The following is a 13,582-nucleotide window of genomic DNA, read 5'->3' as shown; positions in this document are numbered from 1 at the left end:
GTGGTACATTTATGCTGTATTTATACATGATTTATGTATTTATAAAGGACTACAGACTGATGCTTTTTTTGAAAAAATGAACAAAATTTTAAATACTTTTTTTTTTTAACAAAAATCAGCAAATTTGTGGGGCCGCGAATGCTGAATCGTGAATATGCAGGGATCCACTGTAAAAGCAATGGAGACGGTGAGGAAATTTTGATTCTGCCTATAAACCTTTCTACTATTATTGCGGTCAACGCTTTTAAAAAATCCAGGGGAGCTGAAGGGTCAGCTGTGTGCATCTGTATGTGGGTAGCAATGGATGCTGTGGATGCTGCAATAACGGGAATTGGGAATAACACTGACTCATTGACATTTCCCCTGCACTAAAAGCTAATGGATAAGTATAGGTGTCTTGCTTCAAACAGCAGCCACTGTTGGCTTGACTGGAGGTGCTGAAAGAGAGACAAGAAAGCTGGGGGTGGAGGATGTGTGGATGGGCACTGGGAGGAAGATTGGGTAGCTGTCTTGGGCTACTACAACTTGACAATTAATTGTTAAAAAGGTGTGAAAGATCTGCAACTTCACTCATGCTACATCCATCCCATATCAAGGGCATCACTGAGGGAGGAGATGTAACGTACAAACTATATATTATTAATGGAAAGATACTGTAACATGTTGGAAAAAAATTCTGCTATACTATATGCTCTATAGATAGCAGATACTGAATTATGTCCCAGGGAATTTACAGAGCACCACAAGTCAAATGATACTTCATAGGCTATAAATATTTGGAGGTTAAGAGCAGACAACTGCTGCCAGAGGTTCATGTTCAAATCGCGTTTCCAGAGTTAAACACGTTATTTGACAATCCCGTGATAATCCAGGATTTCCAGGACAAGAGGAAGCCATCTTTTTCGTCCGTTTCAGTCCTGGAGTGCTGTGCGCAGATCAAATTCAATGACCCTATAACCTCACTCTATCTAAACCTCTGTGTTCCCTCCCCCATCTGTCCTCCCTCTTCCCCTGGGGTCACCCGTCCATCACTTCCCTACCTCCCCTGCCTGCAGTACTGCTGTGGTAACACAACACTGACCAGTGCCCATTTCCATGACAACTGTTCCCCTGAGAACCCCCCAGCATCCTCTGCAACTACAAGGCAACTCTTGAACACAGATCCACACATACAGACATGACATTTTAGAAGGCCGTTTCTAGTAAAAGAAGGTGGCGATTAACCTTTCTTCATATCAGAAGGTCTCGCTATAGACAGAGGGAGAAGATTGGGGAATAAATGGGAAGGCAGACAGAGACAGTCAAAAGACAGAAAGGCAAAGAAAGAGTATGTGCTTTAGGCCGCCTGAGGCAGTCACTAATAAACCTTACCATGCTAAACAAATAACCAAATTACTGATCAAGCAGTTTGGCAAAAACCCATAAGCCTCTACTGATTTTGTTCCCTTTTTGACATGCTGTAATATTATGTCTTGAATACTTACGGGAGCTGACTGTATCCACATATTGAGGAAGATAAGGAGCCCACATATCAATGGTGTCCTTACGCCCTGATTGACCGATCCTCCTCAACTCAGCCAACAGTAGAGCTTGTGATGCTTCGCGTACCTAAAAGAGCACAGTGGTTTGTGTTAGTGTGAGGTGTCAGGTTCCGACATATGATAACAGTCGTAGTAGTTGGATGGCTGTTGTACACAACTGGGTCATTTGTACCTCGAGGCAGCGGTCCTGCCATCTCCTTGCCAGCATCTCTAGTAGAGGGGGTCTAAACTTATCTAGGCCGAGAAGGTCTGGGAGCATAACACAATGCATTGCTGCCAGCTGGCTCCAACCTGCAAACACATACAAGTGCACAAAGACAGTCAGAAAAGAAAACAGGGAGGGTTGCAAATACAGTGGTGTGAAAAAGTGTTTGCCCCCTCCCTGATTTCTTTTTTGTCACACTTGCAAGTTTCAGATCATCAAACAAATTTAAATATTAGTCCATGACAAAACAACTGAACACAAATTTCAGTTTTTAAATGAAAGTTTTCATTATTAAGGGAGAAAAAAATCCAAACCGACATGGCCCTGTGAGAAAAAGTGACTGCCCGCCCGTGAAAACATAACTTAACTGAGATTAATTAGGATCTATCAGTCTCGAAAGGGGTATAAAGCCATTTCTAAAGCTTTGGAACTCCAGCCAACCACAGTGAGAGCCATTATCCACAAATGGCAAAAACATGGATGAGTGGTGAACCTTCCTAGGAATGGCAGGTCAACCAAAATTACCCTAAGAGCACAGCGAAGTCACAAAAGACCCTGCAATAACACTCAAAGAACTGCAGGCCTCACTTTCCTCAGTTAAGGTCGGTGTTCATGACTCCACCATAACAAAGGCATGGCAGAGCTCCAAGTCAAAAACCACTGCTGGACAAAAATAACATTAGGCCTCCTAGGAGACTCATAGCAAGTTATCGCAAACGCTTGATTGCAGTTGTTGCTGCTAAAGGTGGCCCGACCTGTTATTAGGTTTAGGGGGCAATCACTTTTTCCACACAGGGCCATGTAGGTTTGGATTTTTTTCTCCCTTAATAATAAAAAGTTTCATTTAAAAACTGCATTTTGTGTTCAGTCGTGTTGTCATTGACAGATATTTACATTTGTTTGATGATTTGAAACATTTAAGTGTGACAAACATGCTAAAAAATAAGAAATCAGGAAGGGGGCAGACCCTTTTTTTGTACCATTGTGTGTGTGTGTGTGTGTGTGTGTGTGTGTGTGTGTGTGTGTGTGTGTATATATAAATATATAATTTAATAAAACCTGCACATTCTCATGCAGAAACTCACTGCTGTCATAGTGGGGAAAATAGGATTCAAAGGCAAATTTAATTGAAATTCAGGTCAGTTTAGTACACAATGTTTCCCATATAGTCATGTATTTATGGAGGCCTGCCACTAATAAATTTGGACCGCCAGAAACCTGGTGGCAGTGTACTTTGTTACTCCGCTCCCAATTCCCACACGGCGCACATTAACAGTGACAGACAAGAAGCGTTTCTTGCGTCATACATTTACTAGGTAATGAAATACACATGGTCACAAAAGGCAAAGCGTTCACCGCGGAAGCGGAGATCCTGACATGCAGGGCATTACCACCACTATGAACGCCGGTGTGTGGAAGCATGCAGAATAACTCAGTCAAGAGTGCTAAGAAGACAGAGCTTAGAGAAACCCTTTGTCGTTGGGAGACTTATCTTTCCTGGTGAAATATGTAAACCAGGGGTATTCAAAGTGTGGTCCAGGTATCCAAAGTGTGGCCCAGGGGTTATTTGGAGGCTACTGCTTGATTTTTTTTATGGACACGTGGCACAATAGAAATAAAGAAACCCCAAAAAAAAAAATTAAAAAGCATAACATAAACAACAAAATATGATAAAATGTAATTGCTACACAAAGAATAGTCCTTCAATATACTGTATGTCTAACTTTTTTTTTAGCCTTTTTAAAAAATTACATGCGCAAATTACATGATGACATCACCAAGACTCACGCCCCCCACAAACCCACCACTACAAATATATTTCAGTCCTGTGGGAAACACTGAGCACCGTTTGGTTAGTAATAGGCAGGCGTATGAAAAAAACATCTCATAACTTGCTCACAAAGGTTTCGTTGCTCATGAATTGTCATTTTTTTTAAATCTGTGCAAAGTGTCACAGATAAACCTCAACCTCAAAACCATCACAGCTTTGCCTTCAGTATGTTTAACTGTTTTCTCCATGACAGTAGTGTGGTTCTCACATGCTGGCATACACACAGACTAATCATACAATTTGTAAATGAAAAAAGAGGTGAAGTTAACATGACTGACAAACGGACTATTAGCAATGCCGTGGTCAGAGTTCAGTTGTTTTTGAGAACCAGAGGCTCTGTGTGCTTTATGTGTGACAGACAAACAAAAGATTGTGCAACATTGCATTGGTGATTAAATGGTCTATTCTTGAATACCCATTTAGGAATGCATGTGAGCCAAATTACATGAAAACTACGACGACTGTTGCAAGCGTATTACGCTTGAAGACTGATGAACTTGAAAACATTTACAAGGACTTAATGCTGTGCTGCAATAGTCTGAGTAGAAGCAATCGCATGTCTATTCACAAACGGGGGAAAAAAATCCACCATTACATGAAAGGGCAAAAACGATACTAAACATAAACCAAGCACATTAATCCCTCACATATATTCAAATGTACAGTGGTGTGAAAAAGTTTCTTTTTTGTTGTTGTTGTTGTTGCATGATTGTCACGCTTACTGTAAATGGTTCATATCATCAAACAAATTTAAATATTAGTCAGTGACAACACCACTGAACAAAAATTGCAGTTCCTAAATGAAACATTTTCTTAAGGGAGAAAAAAAATCCAAAGCTACATGGCAATGTGTGGAAAGGTGATTCTTCCCTAAACCTAATGGTGGTCGGGCCATCCTTAGCAGCAACAACTGCCATCAAGCGTATGTGATAACTTGCAGCGAGTCTCTTACAGCGCTGGAGGAATTTTGTCCCACTCATCTTTTTAGAATTGTTGTAATTCAGTCACATTCGAGGGTTTTCAAGCATGAAGTGTCTTTTTCAGGTCGTGCCACAGCATCTCAACAGGATTCAAGTCAGGACTTTGACTAGGCTACTCCAAAGTCTTCATTTTGTTTTTCTTCAGCCATTCAGAGGTGGACTTGCTGGTGTGTTTTGGATCATTGTCCTGCTACAGAACCCGAGTTGGTTTCAGCTTGAGGTCACGAACAGATGGCCGGACATTATCCTTTAGTATTTTTTGGTAGACAGCAGAATTCATGGTTCCATTTATCACAGAAAGTCTTCCAGGTTCTGAAGCAGCAAAACAGCCCCGGACCATCACACTACCACCACCATATTTTGCTTTTTAGGATCTTTTGGTCTTCTACTTCACTTTGTCAGGCAGGTCCTATTAAAATTGTTTCTTGATTGACAACATGTGTGGCAGTAATCAGGCCTGGGTGTGACTAGAGAAACTGAACTCGGGTGTGATAAACCACAATTATGTTTTAACAGGGGGGAGCAATCACTTTTTCCACACAGGGCCATGTTTGTTTGGATTTTTTTTTCCTCCCTTAATCATAAAAAAGTTTCATTTAAAAACTGAATTTTGTGTTCCGTTGTGTTGTCATTGACTAATATTTACATTTATTTGATGATATGAAAAATGTAAGTGTGACAAGCATGAAAAAAAAAGAAATCTGAAAGGGGGCATACACTTTTCACACCACTAAATATATGGTTTCTGAAGATCATATATCAACAGTTGGATGTCAAATGTGCTTGTTTGATGTGGGCGCTGAATCACAAAGAAAAGAAATTCAGTTTAAATTTCTTTATCAGGGACACAGAATAAACTTACCTCCACCGCTTAAATGTACACGGTGACTTTGAACAGGCATGGAGCACTTTTACAGACAGAATTGATATTCACACAGTAAAAATACATATACTCACCTGTTCAACCACAAAACTATTCTGAATCCAGTACGATAAATTAACTTTTTTGGGGACGTAAATTGTTGTAAGATGTTATATACATGTGTATCACATTCAAATGACAAAAGGCTGTATGAATATGTGGTGTTTCCTTTGACCTCTGGTACGATGAAAACATTGCATGTACACTATATGTACATGCATATGCACCATTTGATCATGGCTCCAATATTTCCCATTGACGTGCAGTGAGAAAAAAATATGCGACTCTTAGTAGCGCAGACAAACGCAAAATCTACAGCAGTCTAATTTTGACTTGATATGATGCATGTTCTTGACTACATTGGCCACCTTGAGGTAGATGTACACCTTTGCTTATGCCGTATGACAGCCTGTTTGAGGCTCAACACCTACACAAACAGAGGACTGAGCCCAAATCTTGCAAAGTCACATTGCCTACTACTAATTATATTACAGATATTGTTTGGATGTAACTTTATAGGTTTGCTTGGTATTTTGTTGCAAAAAAGTAATCCCAGCCATCTTTCATAGTGTATGGAGTAGGGAATCTAGACATTAACAGGTTTAAAAAGGCACTTAAGTGCCTGTGAAACATTTTTTAAATAATTGTCAACACGTTTATTGTGCTGCTCAAGCAGCATTTCTCTGTAGAAAATAATAGCGCTAATGAAGGGAAATTTAGATTGCTATGTAAAAACAAATTTGCATTTCGTCAATTATTGTTAGTTACTCGTGCTGACACTGTCATGTGAAAATATCAAGCATGCAAACACTGCACAAAGAAAAGAATCTGAAAACTGTAAAAATTCTAAAGACAGAAAGCCAGAAAGACAAAACACAAGTCAATAGGTCTATGGTCAATGCACTCTAAAACAAATCATCACCTTCGGCTGTTTGCAAGTTACACATTGTTGGGAACTTCAAAACAGTTGCTTATCGGTACATGTTTACAGTTTTTGTAAGTACAGGTGGTCCTCGGACTACATACAAGTTCCATTCAGCAACGTAAGTCAAGTTTTAGCGTAAGCTGGAAATTATTACATGCCAGTGTTGGTGTTTTTGGCCATGACTGTATGGGGTCAAATCGTGGGGTTTAATACAAGCGCCACCTTGTGGTGGGTCAGAAAAATAATAGCACAAGCGACACAGAAGGAGTGCATGTTTTGACACATTTTCACCCTTTCGTTCAGGAGTAGAAGCGTGAGTTAACACAAACAAATACCGTCATGACCAAGTACACGGAACACATATAGAGGATATATAAAATACAGTCATTAAAAAACAAAATTAATAAAATAATTAATGAGGATGTCTTGCGCACTGGAAGGGGCATTGTAAGGGAAGGAGAAACAGACTTATTGGGAGGAGGAAGTCTCGATAATGAGACCACTATGTTGTTTAATTGTCACTGTCCATTTTATAGGAGCAGATCATTTCACTTGTTCGAACAATCCCATCTTTATCCTTTATGATGCGTCACGCGTGTTTTGAGTGTCTTGGAGCAGGCTTGAAGCTAATGTTGATGTTTCAGCTTTCTGAGCTTTTGCAATCACATTCACTTTCCTTTGCTTTGGCACGCAGAAGAGTCTGCCTCACGCTTGGGAGACATGATGGAGGTTACAGTTAAAAGGAACAAAACTGACGTCTTTCCTCAGTGTAGCGACACACGACTGTATTGCTCAATCTATGTATTACTCTGCATACTTATTCTTCCACGTACAGTAACTAGTTCTCTATTTCTTTTTGTACAGTATTAAATAATTTATGAGAGTACGTTGGTAACCACAAAATGTCGTAATATGGAAGGTTGTACAACGAGGACCACCTGTGCTGTATTGTGATCACTGTTCAACTGAGTGGCTTGAAAGCGAATTGAACATAGCTACCACAGAGAAATGAGCAGGTAGACATACGGTACTATGGACCCAAATAGGACAAAGACAAGGGGAATAAAACTGTGCTAGATGTACACTGGAGAAAAGCATGTAGCATGGTAGAGTTAAGATTGATGCAAGAGAAGCAAAACAACAAAGATGGGGGAAAATAACGAATAATGCAATGAGAGGCTAAACACAAGAGAAGAGGAATGAAAGGGGGAAGCTAAAGAAGGAAAAAGGGAGGAAGGAAGAGAATCTACAAGTGTAAGTGGGTGAATAAAGAACAGAGCTTGAAGAGTCCCGTAAGCTGTACCAGTCAGCTCAGTCAGTACCTTCATTGACTGAGGGGATGTTATGAGAGGCAGGACCAGGGCTGGGGGAGCCAGGGGCCCTCTGAGGAGGAACCCCAGGGGCCCCCAGGGGCCCAGCAGTTGCAGCGGTAGAAGAAACGCTGGAGCTGGCTGTGGTGGCTACAGCAGCTTGTAAAGGAAGAAAAGGAGAAAAATAGTGAAGAAGGAAGGAAGATGTTAAAAATATATTAATTCTATACATAGACACAAAGAACACAGAGCAGGGAGGAAGATTTTCGACAAACAAAAGAAGACAGCAAACAATGATTATAATACTGAGGCATCATATTCAAAGAAAAGACAGTTGGAAGACATGAACATCAAATTCAAGAACTCTCGCTTAGTCAGCAAGTAGAATGTTAGAACAGAGCAATCCAATTCCTACTAAGTAAATAAATATGTATATCATTTCAAAATAAGTTTTGTACAGAACATTTTGTTTGCTGGGTATCTGGACGGAAACAAAAGAACACAAAATACTTGAAGTTGTGTTAGGGTGGGCGCACTCACACTAGGTCGTGCTGGCACAATTCCCACTCCCTGGCCTGCGCTCACACAAAGCATCACTTCTACTCCACTTTATTACTGCAATTTCCCTGACTCTGTGGATTATTTATTTATTACAAGTCATTCAGATTATTTCTTTTGTGCAAGGCACCTACCATTAATTTCTGGAGAAAGGAGCCATCACATTAATTAAATGAAGTGTTTCCACTACCAATGTATTAGGTCCCCAGAGGGTGAAATTAATTCAATTTCATTTTAATTTGATTTTATTTTCTATATAGAACAGACATAGATCCTCATCCTTTTATTTAACAAACTAAATAAACTTATGTCAGGAAAATATGGTTTGTTATTGGACTAAAATGTTTTGTGTCATACATACACTACCTGTCCAAGGTTTTAGAACACCCCAATATTAGTTAAATTATTTATTGAAATTCAAGTCGTTCCAGTCCAATGAATAGCTTGAAATGGTACAAAGGTAAGTGGTGGTGTGCCAGAGGTTAAAAAAAAAAAGGTAAGGTTACCCAAAACTGAAAAATAATGTGTATTTCAGAATTATACAAAAAGGCCTGTTTCAGGGACCACAAAATGGGGTCAACAATTTAAAGGTGTTCTGCAGAAATGGAGGTTGGTCAAGCCTGGGCAGTTGGTGCAACTCATTCCCACAGGTGTTCCAAGTTCTGGAGTACTTACTACCTCCTCTGTCTGCAAAAAAGCAGTGTTCGGAACACACTGTGGTACTACACCCTTGTGAACATCAGTTGAACAGCACTGTACTGAAGAAAGTAAATTTTTGCTACAAAAATGGCAAGAAAAAAAGGGAATAAACAATGGAAGACAGACAGACCATCTTAACACTTAAAAATGTAGTTTTTTCCTCCAGAGAAATTGGAGTGTTCTAAAACTTTTGACCGGTAGTGCATGTATTTCAGCTATGAAACACATTAATGTCACACAGGCTTGCTATAAATCTCTGCTCGAGGTTAGAGGCCTCTTGTCTCCAGAACAAGTCTTTTACATGCTCAGACTCTACAGCCTTGGGTATCTGGGCATTTTAAGATAGCTTTAGCCCTCTCACATATGCACATCGTATATATATCTTTTCCTGTAGAAGTTAGACATTTTGTCTAGAAGCCGTCCTGCTGTGTATTTGACTTTCGGATTATTCTGAGTCTTTGTATTTTATTACTATTATGAAATGTGTCGGTTATCATAACATCTTGTGAGGAGCGATCACATTACACCGATTGTATGACTCGAGTACGGTGAGTGCAGGCATGTAATCATGTCGTGCAGTATCCACCTATTTCAATTATCATTCCAATAAGCATACCGAAGCTGAGCACAGATCAGAGCACTCACACTAACCAAACGTGACGGACTTTGGGTGCAAAGTGGGCCAAAGTATGGTAAGATTGGCCAATTGCGAGTACGCCCTGAGCGGGTGCGGGGGAAATAAGAAGCCCCGCCTCCGACATCAGTACTATCGAGCTCAACTGAAATTCGCAGCTGCCCACCAACGGACAAACCAGATGCCTTTTGGAGAAAAGTTTTTTTGGTCAGAAGAGACAAAGATTGAGCTTATTTGTCCATCATGACAAGAAGTATGTTTGGAGGAGTCAAACCAAAGAACACTGTACTAACTGTTAAGCATGATGGTGGTAGCATCATCATCATGCTCTGGGGCTGTTTTGCTGCCAGTGGTACTGGCTTACAAAGTGGATGGAATGATGAATACTTCCAGATTCTACACCATCACTTCAAATCACAGCTAGAACCCTGAAACTTGGACACAACTGAGTGTTCCAACGGGACAATGACCCCAAACACACATTAAAAAAAAATAATAAAGAAGGCTGTATTTAAGCTTTTGCAAACCCTCGACCTTAACCCTACTGAACATCTGTGGACTATGAAAAACGCAGGTGTTTGTACCAGGAAACCAACTGATTTAGAATAAATTTTGCCAACAAGAGTGGTCAAATATCCAGCTAGAATTATACCGGAAGCATGTTGACATCCACAAAAATTGTTTGATTGAGGTGAAAAGGTGTTATTCCACCCTCTGGCATTTCTGTACATTTTTCTCAACTTTTTAAATGTTTTGATTGAATGTTTTATTGAATATTTTGATCATCTTGTGGCAAGAATAAGAACTTTTTGTTTTAGTAAAATGGATTGAAGGGAAACACATCCAAAAGATCCACTTCATTCACCACTGAATAAACTGAGATTAACATTATTTTTTCGTCAATGAGGCATTTTTGCATACCAATGCAATCCAATCACTTTTCAAATCATTAAACTACCATTTAAAATGTTCAAGCCTGAGCATACGACCTGTCAAAAATCATTGCCAGATTGAAAACTCACGCTGCAAATAATATAGCATAACTGTTTAAAACACTGACAGTTTGCAAATCGTTAATTGGATAAGTTCAAATGATGAGCAACACATTTGTAACATTTGAAGAAATACAGCAATAAGAAAGCCCAAAGAACAGAGAACATTTTCCTATGTCGGGGAAAAGGAACAAGATAGGTTCACAGAAGTCACATAAATGTCCCTGAAAAAAAATGAAAGAAATGGAAACAGATAAGATTAAGAAATTACCTTCCCCACCAGCACTTGGTAAATATTGTAAATAAAAGTCTGATGCTATGTTGCAAATGAAGGCTGACAAAATAAGCCAGCAAATACCTGAGATCAGGAAACAAAGGTTTCTGGCACTACCACCTTATTGTCCCTTGTGAATTGGTTGAAGAAAAACAATATACAGACGTCCCTTGACACTTTGTGCTTTGAATTTTGGGACTTTACTCTACCACGTTTTTTAAAAATAAACTAATTATCAGCGTTGTTTTAATGTTTAATGACTATGGCCAAAAATTTGCCAAAAAATATGCAAAAAATATATACTCACGGTGTCATCGTACAAAGAACGCAAAAATAATCACACAGCAACTTAACGCTCAAAAGGCAGCTAAGAAATATAAAGTACCAATACGAGTTTAAAATTAAAAAACAACTATTTTAACTGTTTCCCATCATGCATTTCGTTCCAGCAAAGCATTTTATTGGACATGGGTGCTGGGGTGCTGCAATAATTCATCATCTGCCTCGCAGCCATGTCTAATGAAATGCTTTGCTGAGGCGAAATGCATGATGGCAAATAGTTAAAATAGTTGTTTTTTTTTATTTTAAATTCAGATTGGTATTTGTACACTGAGTACTGAATACTTGTATATATTGAGTGTTAAGTTGCTGTGTGATAATTTTTGCGTTCTTTGTGATGACACAGTGAGTCAGACTTAAGAGTAACAACCTCCTGCGATTTCCAATGCGTTGACAAGCTGGCTGTGAACTTTTACATAGCTCATGATTGCCTACCTTTGTCCTCATGGACTCATGCGCGCCACAATATGACATTTTATTACGTGGACGTGCGACTCATAGTCGAGTGCAGCTTATAAAGTATATGTACAAATCCGTTTTTCTGTCTAAATTTAGTGGGTGCAACTTAAACACCGGTGCATCCTATACACGGGAAATTGTTTAAGTGATACATATTGTATTTAAAGCGCCGAGGTGCACGGGCATGTTCTATGGTCAAAATGCGTGTCTATTGGTCACTCTCCGGGAAGGGAGGGCACTGATGTGACAATGCATTTATTTTTCTTACTATTTTCACGATTGTAGAGAAGAGCTAGGCCTGCATGTGGTTTAAGCAAATTCGCTGGAGCACCTCGTTCATACAGCCGCTCCAGTCAGAGAGCCAGACGCAATGGAACGTTTGATAATACACAGTTCAAGATTTTCATCCAGCTGGCTGATTTGACATTGATATAATGTCTGATGTATTGTCTGGTATCTTTTAACACCGACACAGACAGACATAAACATGTACGCGCATTTCAAAAGCAGCTGGACAGATGGCTCGAATCTTATCATTGGTCCCAAGAAGAACCTTTAGCTGCCCTGAAAGGTGCCTGCCGTACAAAACATGAAGTCCACCTTGAACAGTGCCTGCATAAATATAAACGTATAATTAGGGAATTTACAACAGCGATTGACCGGGTAAGTCCCAAAGATCGACTGGTCGACCGTGATCGACGGGTTGGTGACCCCTGCCCTAGATGAAACTTAAACTACCACAGCGGAGGTATAGCAAATAGACAATAGTGAGTTTCATAGTTAAAGCAACATTCAACATTCATTCTCAACAAGTTAGGAAGAAAGGAAGAAAATACAGAGGAGGAACAAAAGTTGCACATATTAACTAAAGACGTCAAAATGAAAGTGCAGTGAAAAAAATACTAAAGACAATCGTGTTTATGGTGTACGTTTTTTTTTTCTCTAGTATGGGTAGCAGGCTGAAGCCATGCAGTAGAAGATGAAAATACGTAAGAAATGAGAAAAACACAGGAAAGGAATTACAAATAGTGTGGATGCTAGTGGACAGCATTTTGCCAGCACTGTTGAGGTCAAATAAATACTATACATACACATTTAGTGTAAAAGATACTTAATCTATTATTATGCTAACAACTGTTCCATTTTTCAGCCTTGTACGCTGGATGGCCCAGGAATCAACAATTTATCTTTAATACAAATAGTGTAGCGGATGCCTATAGTACACTAGTAGTTGCAGAAAGCTACAAAAGTGAGTGTGATATACTGTATTTTAGTTTCCCAATGTACTGAATTCCTTGCTTAACATTTTATGATCAGCTAAACAAAGAAGCCAGAGAGATTTTTTTGTTTAAACGTTTGACCCTATTAGATGTAATATAATTCCAAACAATGAAGAAAAAAATATTACCCTGCTCTTGACTTATCTCTTGGTAAATGCGGTATATTCAAAAGGGGCCTCTACATTTATTTCCATGAAAAAAACAGGCTGCTCATACATACACAACACACACCTGGTTGGAGTAGACACTCTGAGCAGAGGTCATGGCCAAGCATTCCCTCTGAATGGATGTGAATAGGCGTGTGGCATGAATAAGTCCACGCGCTTGTCACGCTTTGCCTCCATTAGAGCAAGACAATAGCACAAAAACCCTTCCCCCTGTGCCATCCAAGGCAAGTGTGTGTAGTATAAAAGTGTTCAGGTATTGTGCTTCGTGTGTGTGTGTGTGTGTGTGTGTGTGTGTGTGTGTGTGGTTGGCAGATGGTGACAGCTGGTTACAATATCCCCTACAGTGAATATGTTTCAAAAGAAAAACAATACTTACTATACTATTCTATTCTAAATTGTATGTTCGGCAGTTTTTGTGTTGTTTTTTTCTTTTGCCTTCCACAACAATTGCTGGACACAAATGAAT

General features: G+C 39.5%; 1 protein-coding gene across 2 annotated transcripts in view; it reads right to left on the bottom strand.

The window, feature by feature from the left end:
• Positions 1-13,582, bottom strand: part of LOC129170015 (WD repeat-containing protein 7) — a 91,130-nt gene that overhangs the window by 53,809 nt on the left and 23,739 nt on the right. Inside the window, exons 20-22 of one of the 2 annotated variants that reach the window (XM_054757132.1) lie at positions 7,727-7,873; positions 1,714-1,832; positions 1,485-1,608 (exon numbers count right to left, since the gene is read on the bottom strand). In XM_054757132.1, coding sequence (XP_054613107.1) covers positions 1,485-1,608; positions 1,714-1,832; positions 7,727-7,873 — 390 coding nt within the window. The remainder of the gene's footprint in view (positions 1-1,484; positions 1,609-1,713; positions 1,833-7,726; positions 7,874-13,582) is intronic. The other variant, XM_054757133.1, reaches the window with a different exon arrangement.

The sequence above is a fragment of the Dunckerocampus dactyliophorus genome, chromosome 17, assembly GCF_027744805.1.
Source record: "Dunckerocampus dactyliophorus isolate RoL2022-P2 chromosome 17, RoL_Ddac_1.1, whole genome shotgun sequence".
Classification (NCBI taxonomy): domain Eukaryota; kingdom Metazoa; phylum Chordata; class Actinopteri; order Syngnathiformes; family Syngnathidae; genus Dunckerocampus; species Dunckerocampus dactyliophorus.
Note: the sequence above shows the minus strand (reverse complement) of the source record. Positions and strands in the feature narration are given on the sequence as shown.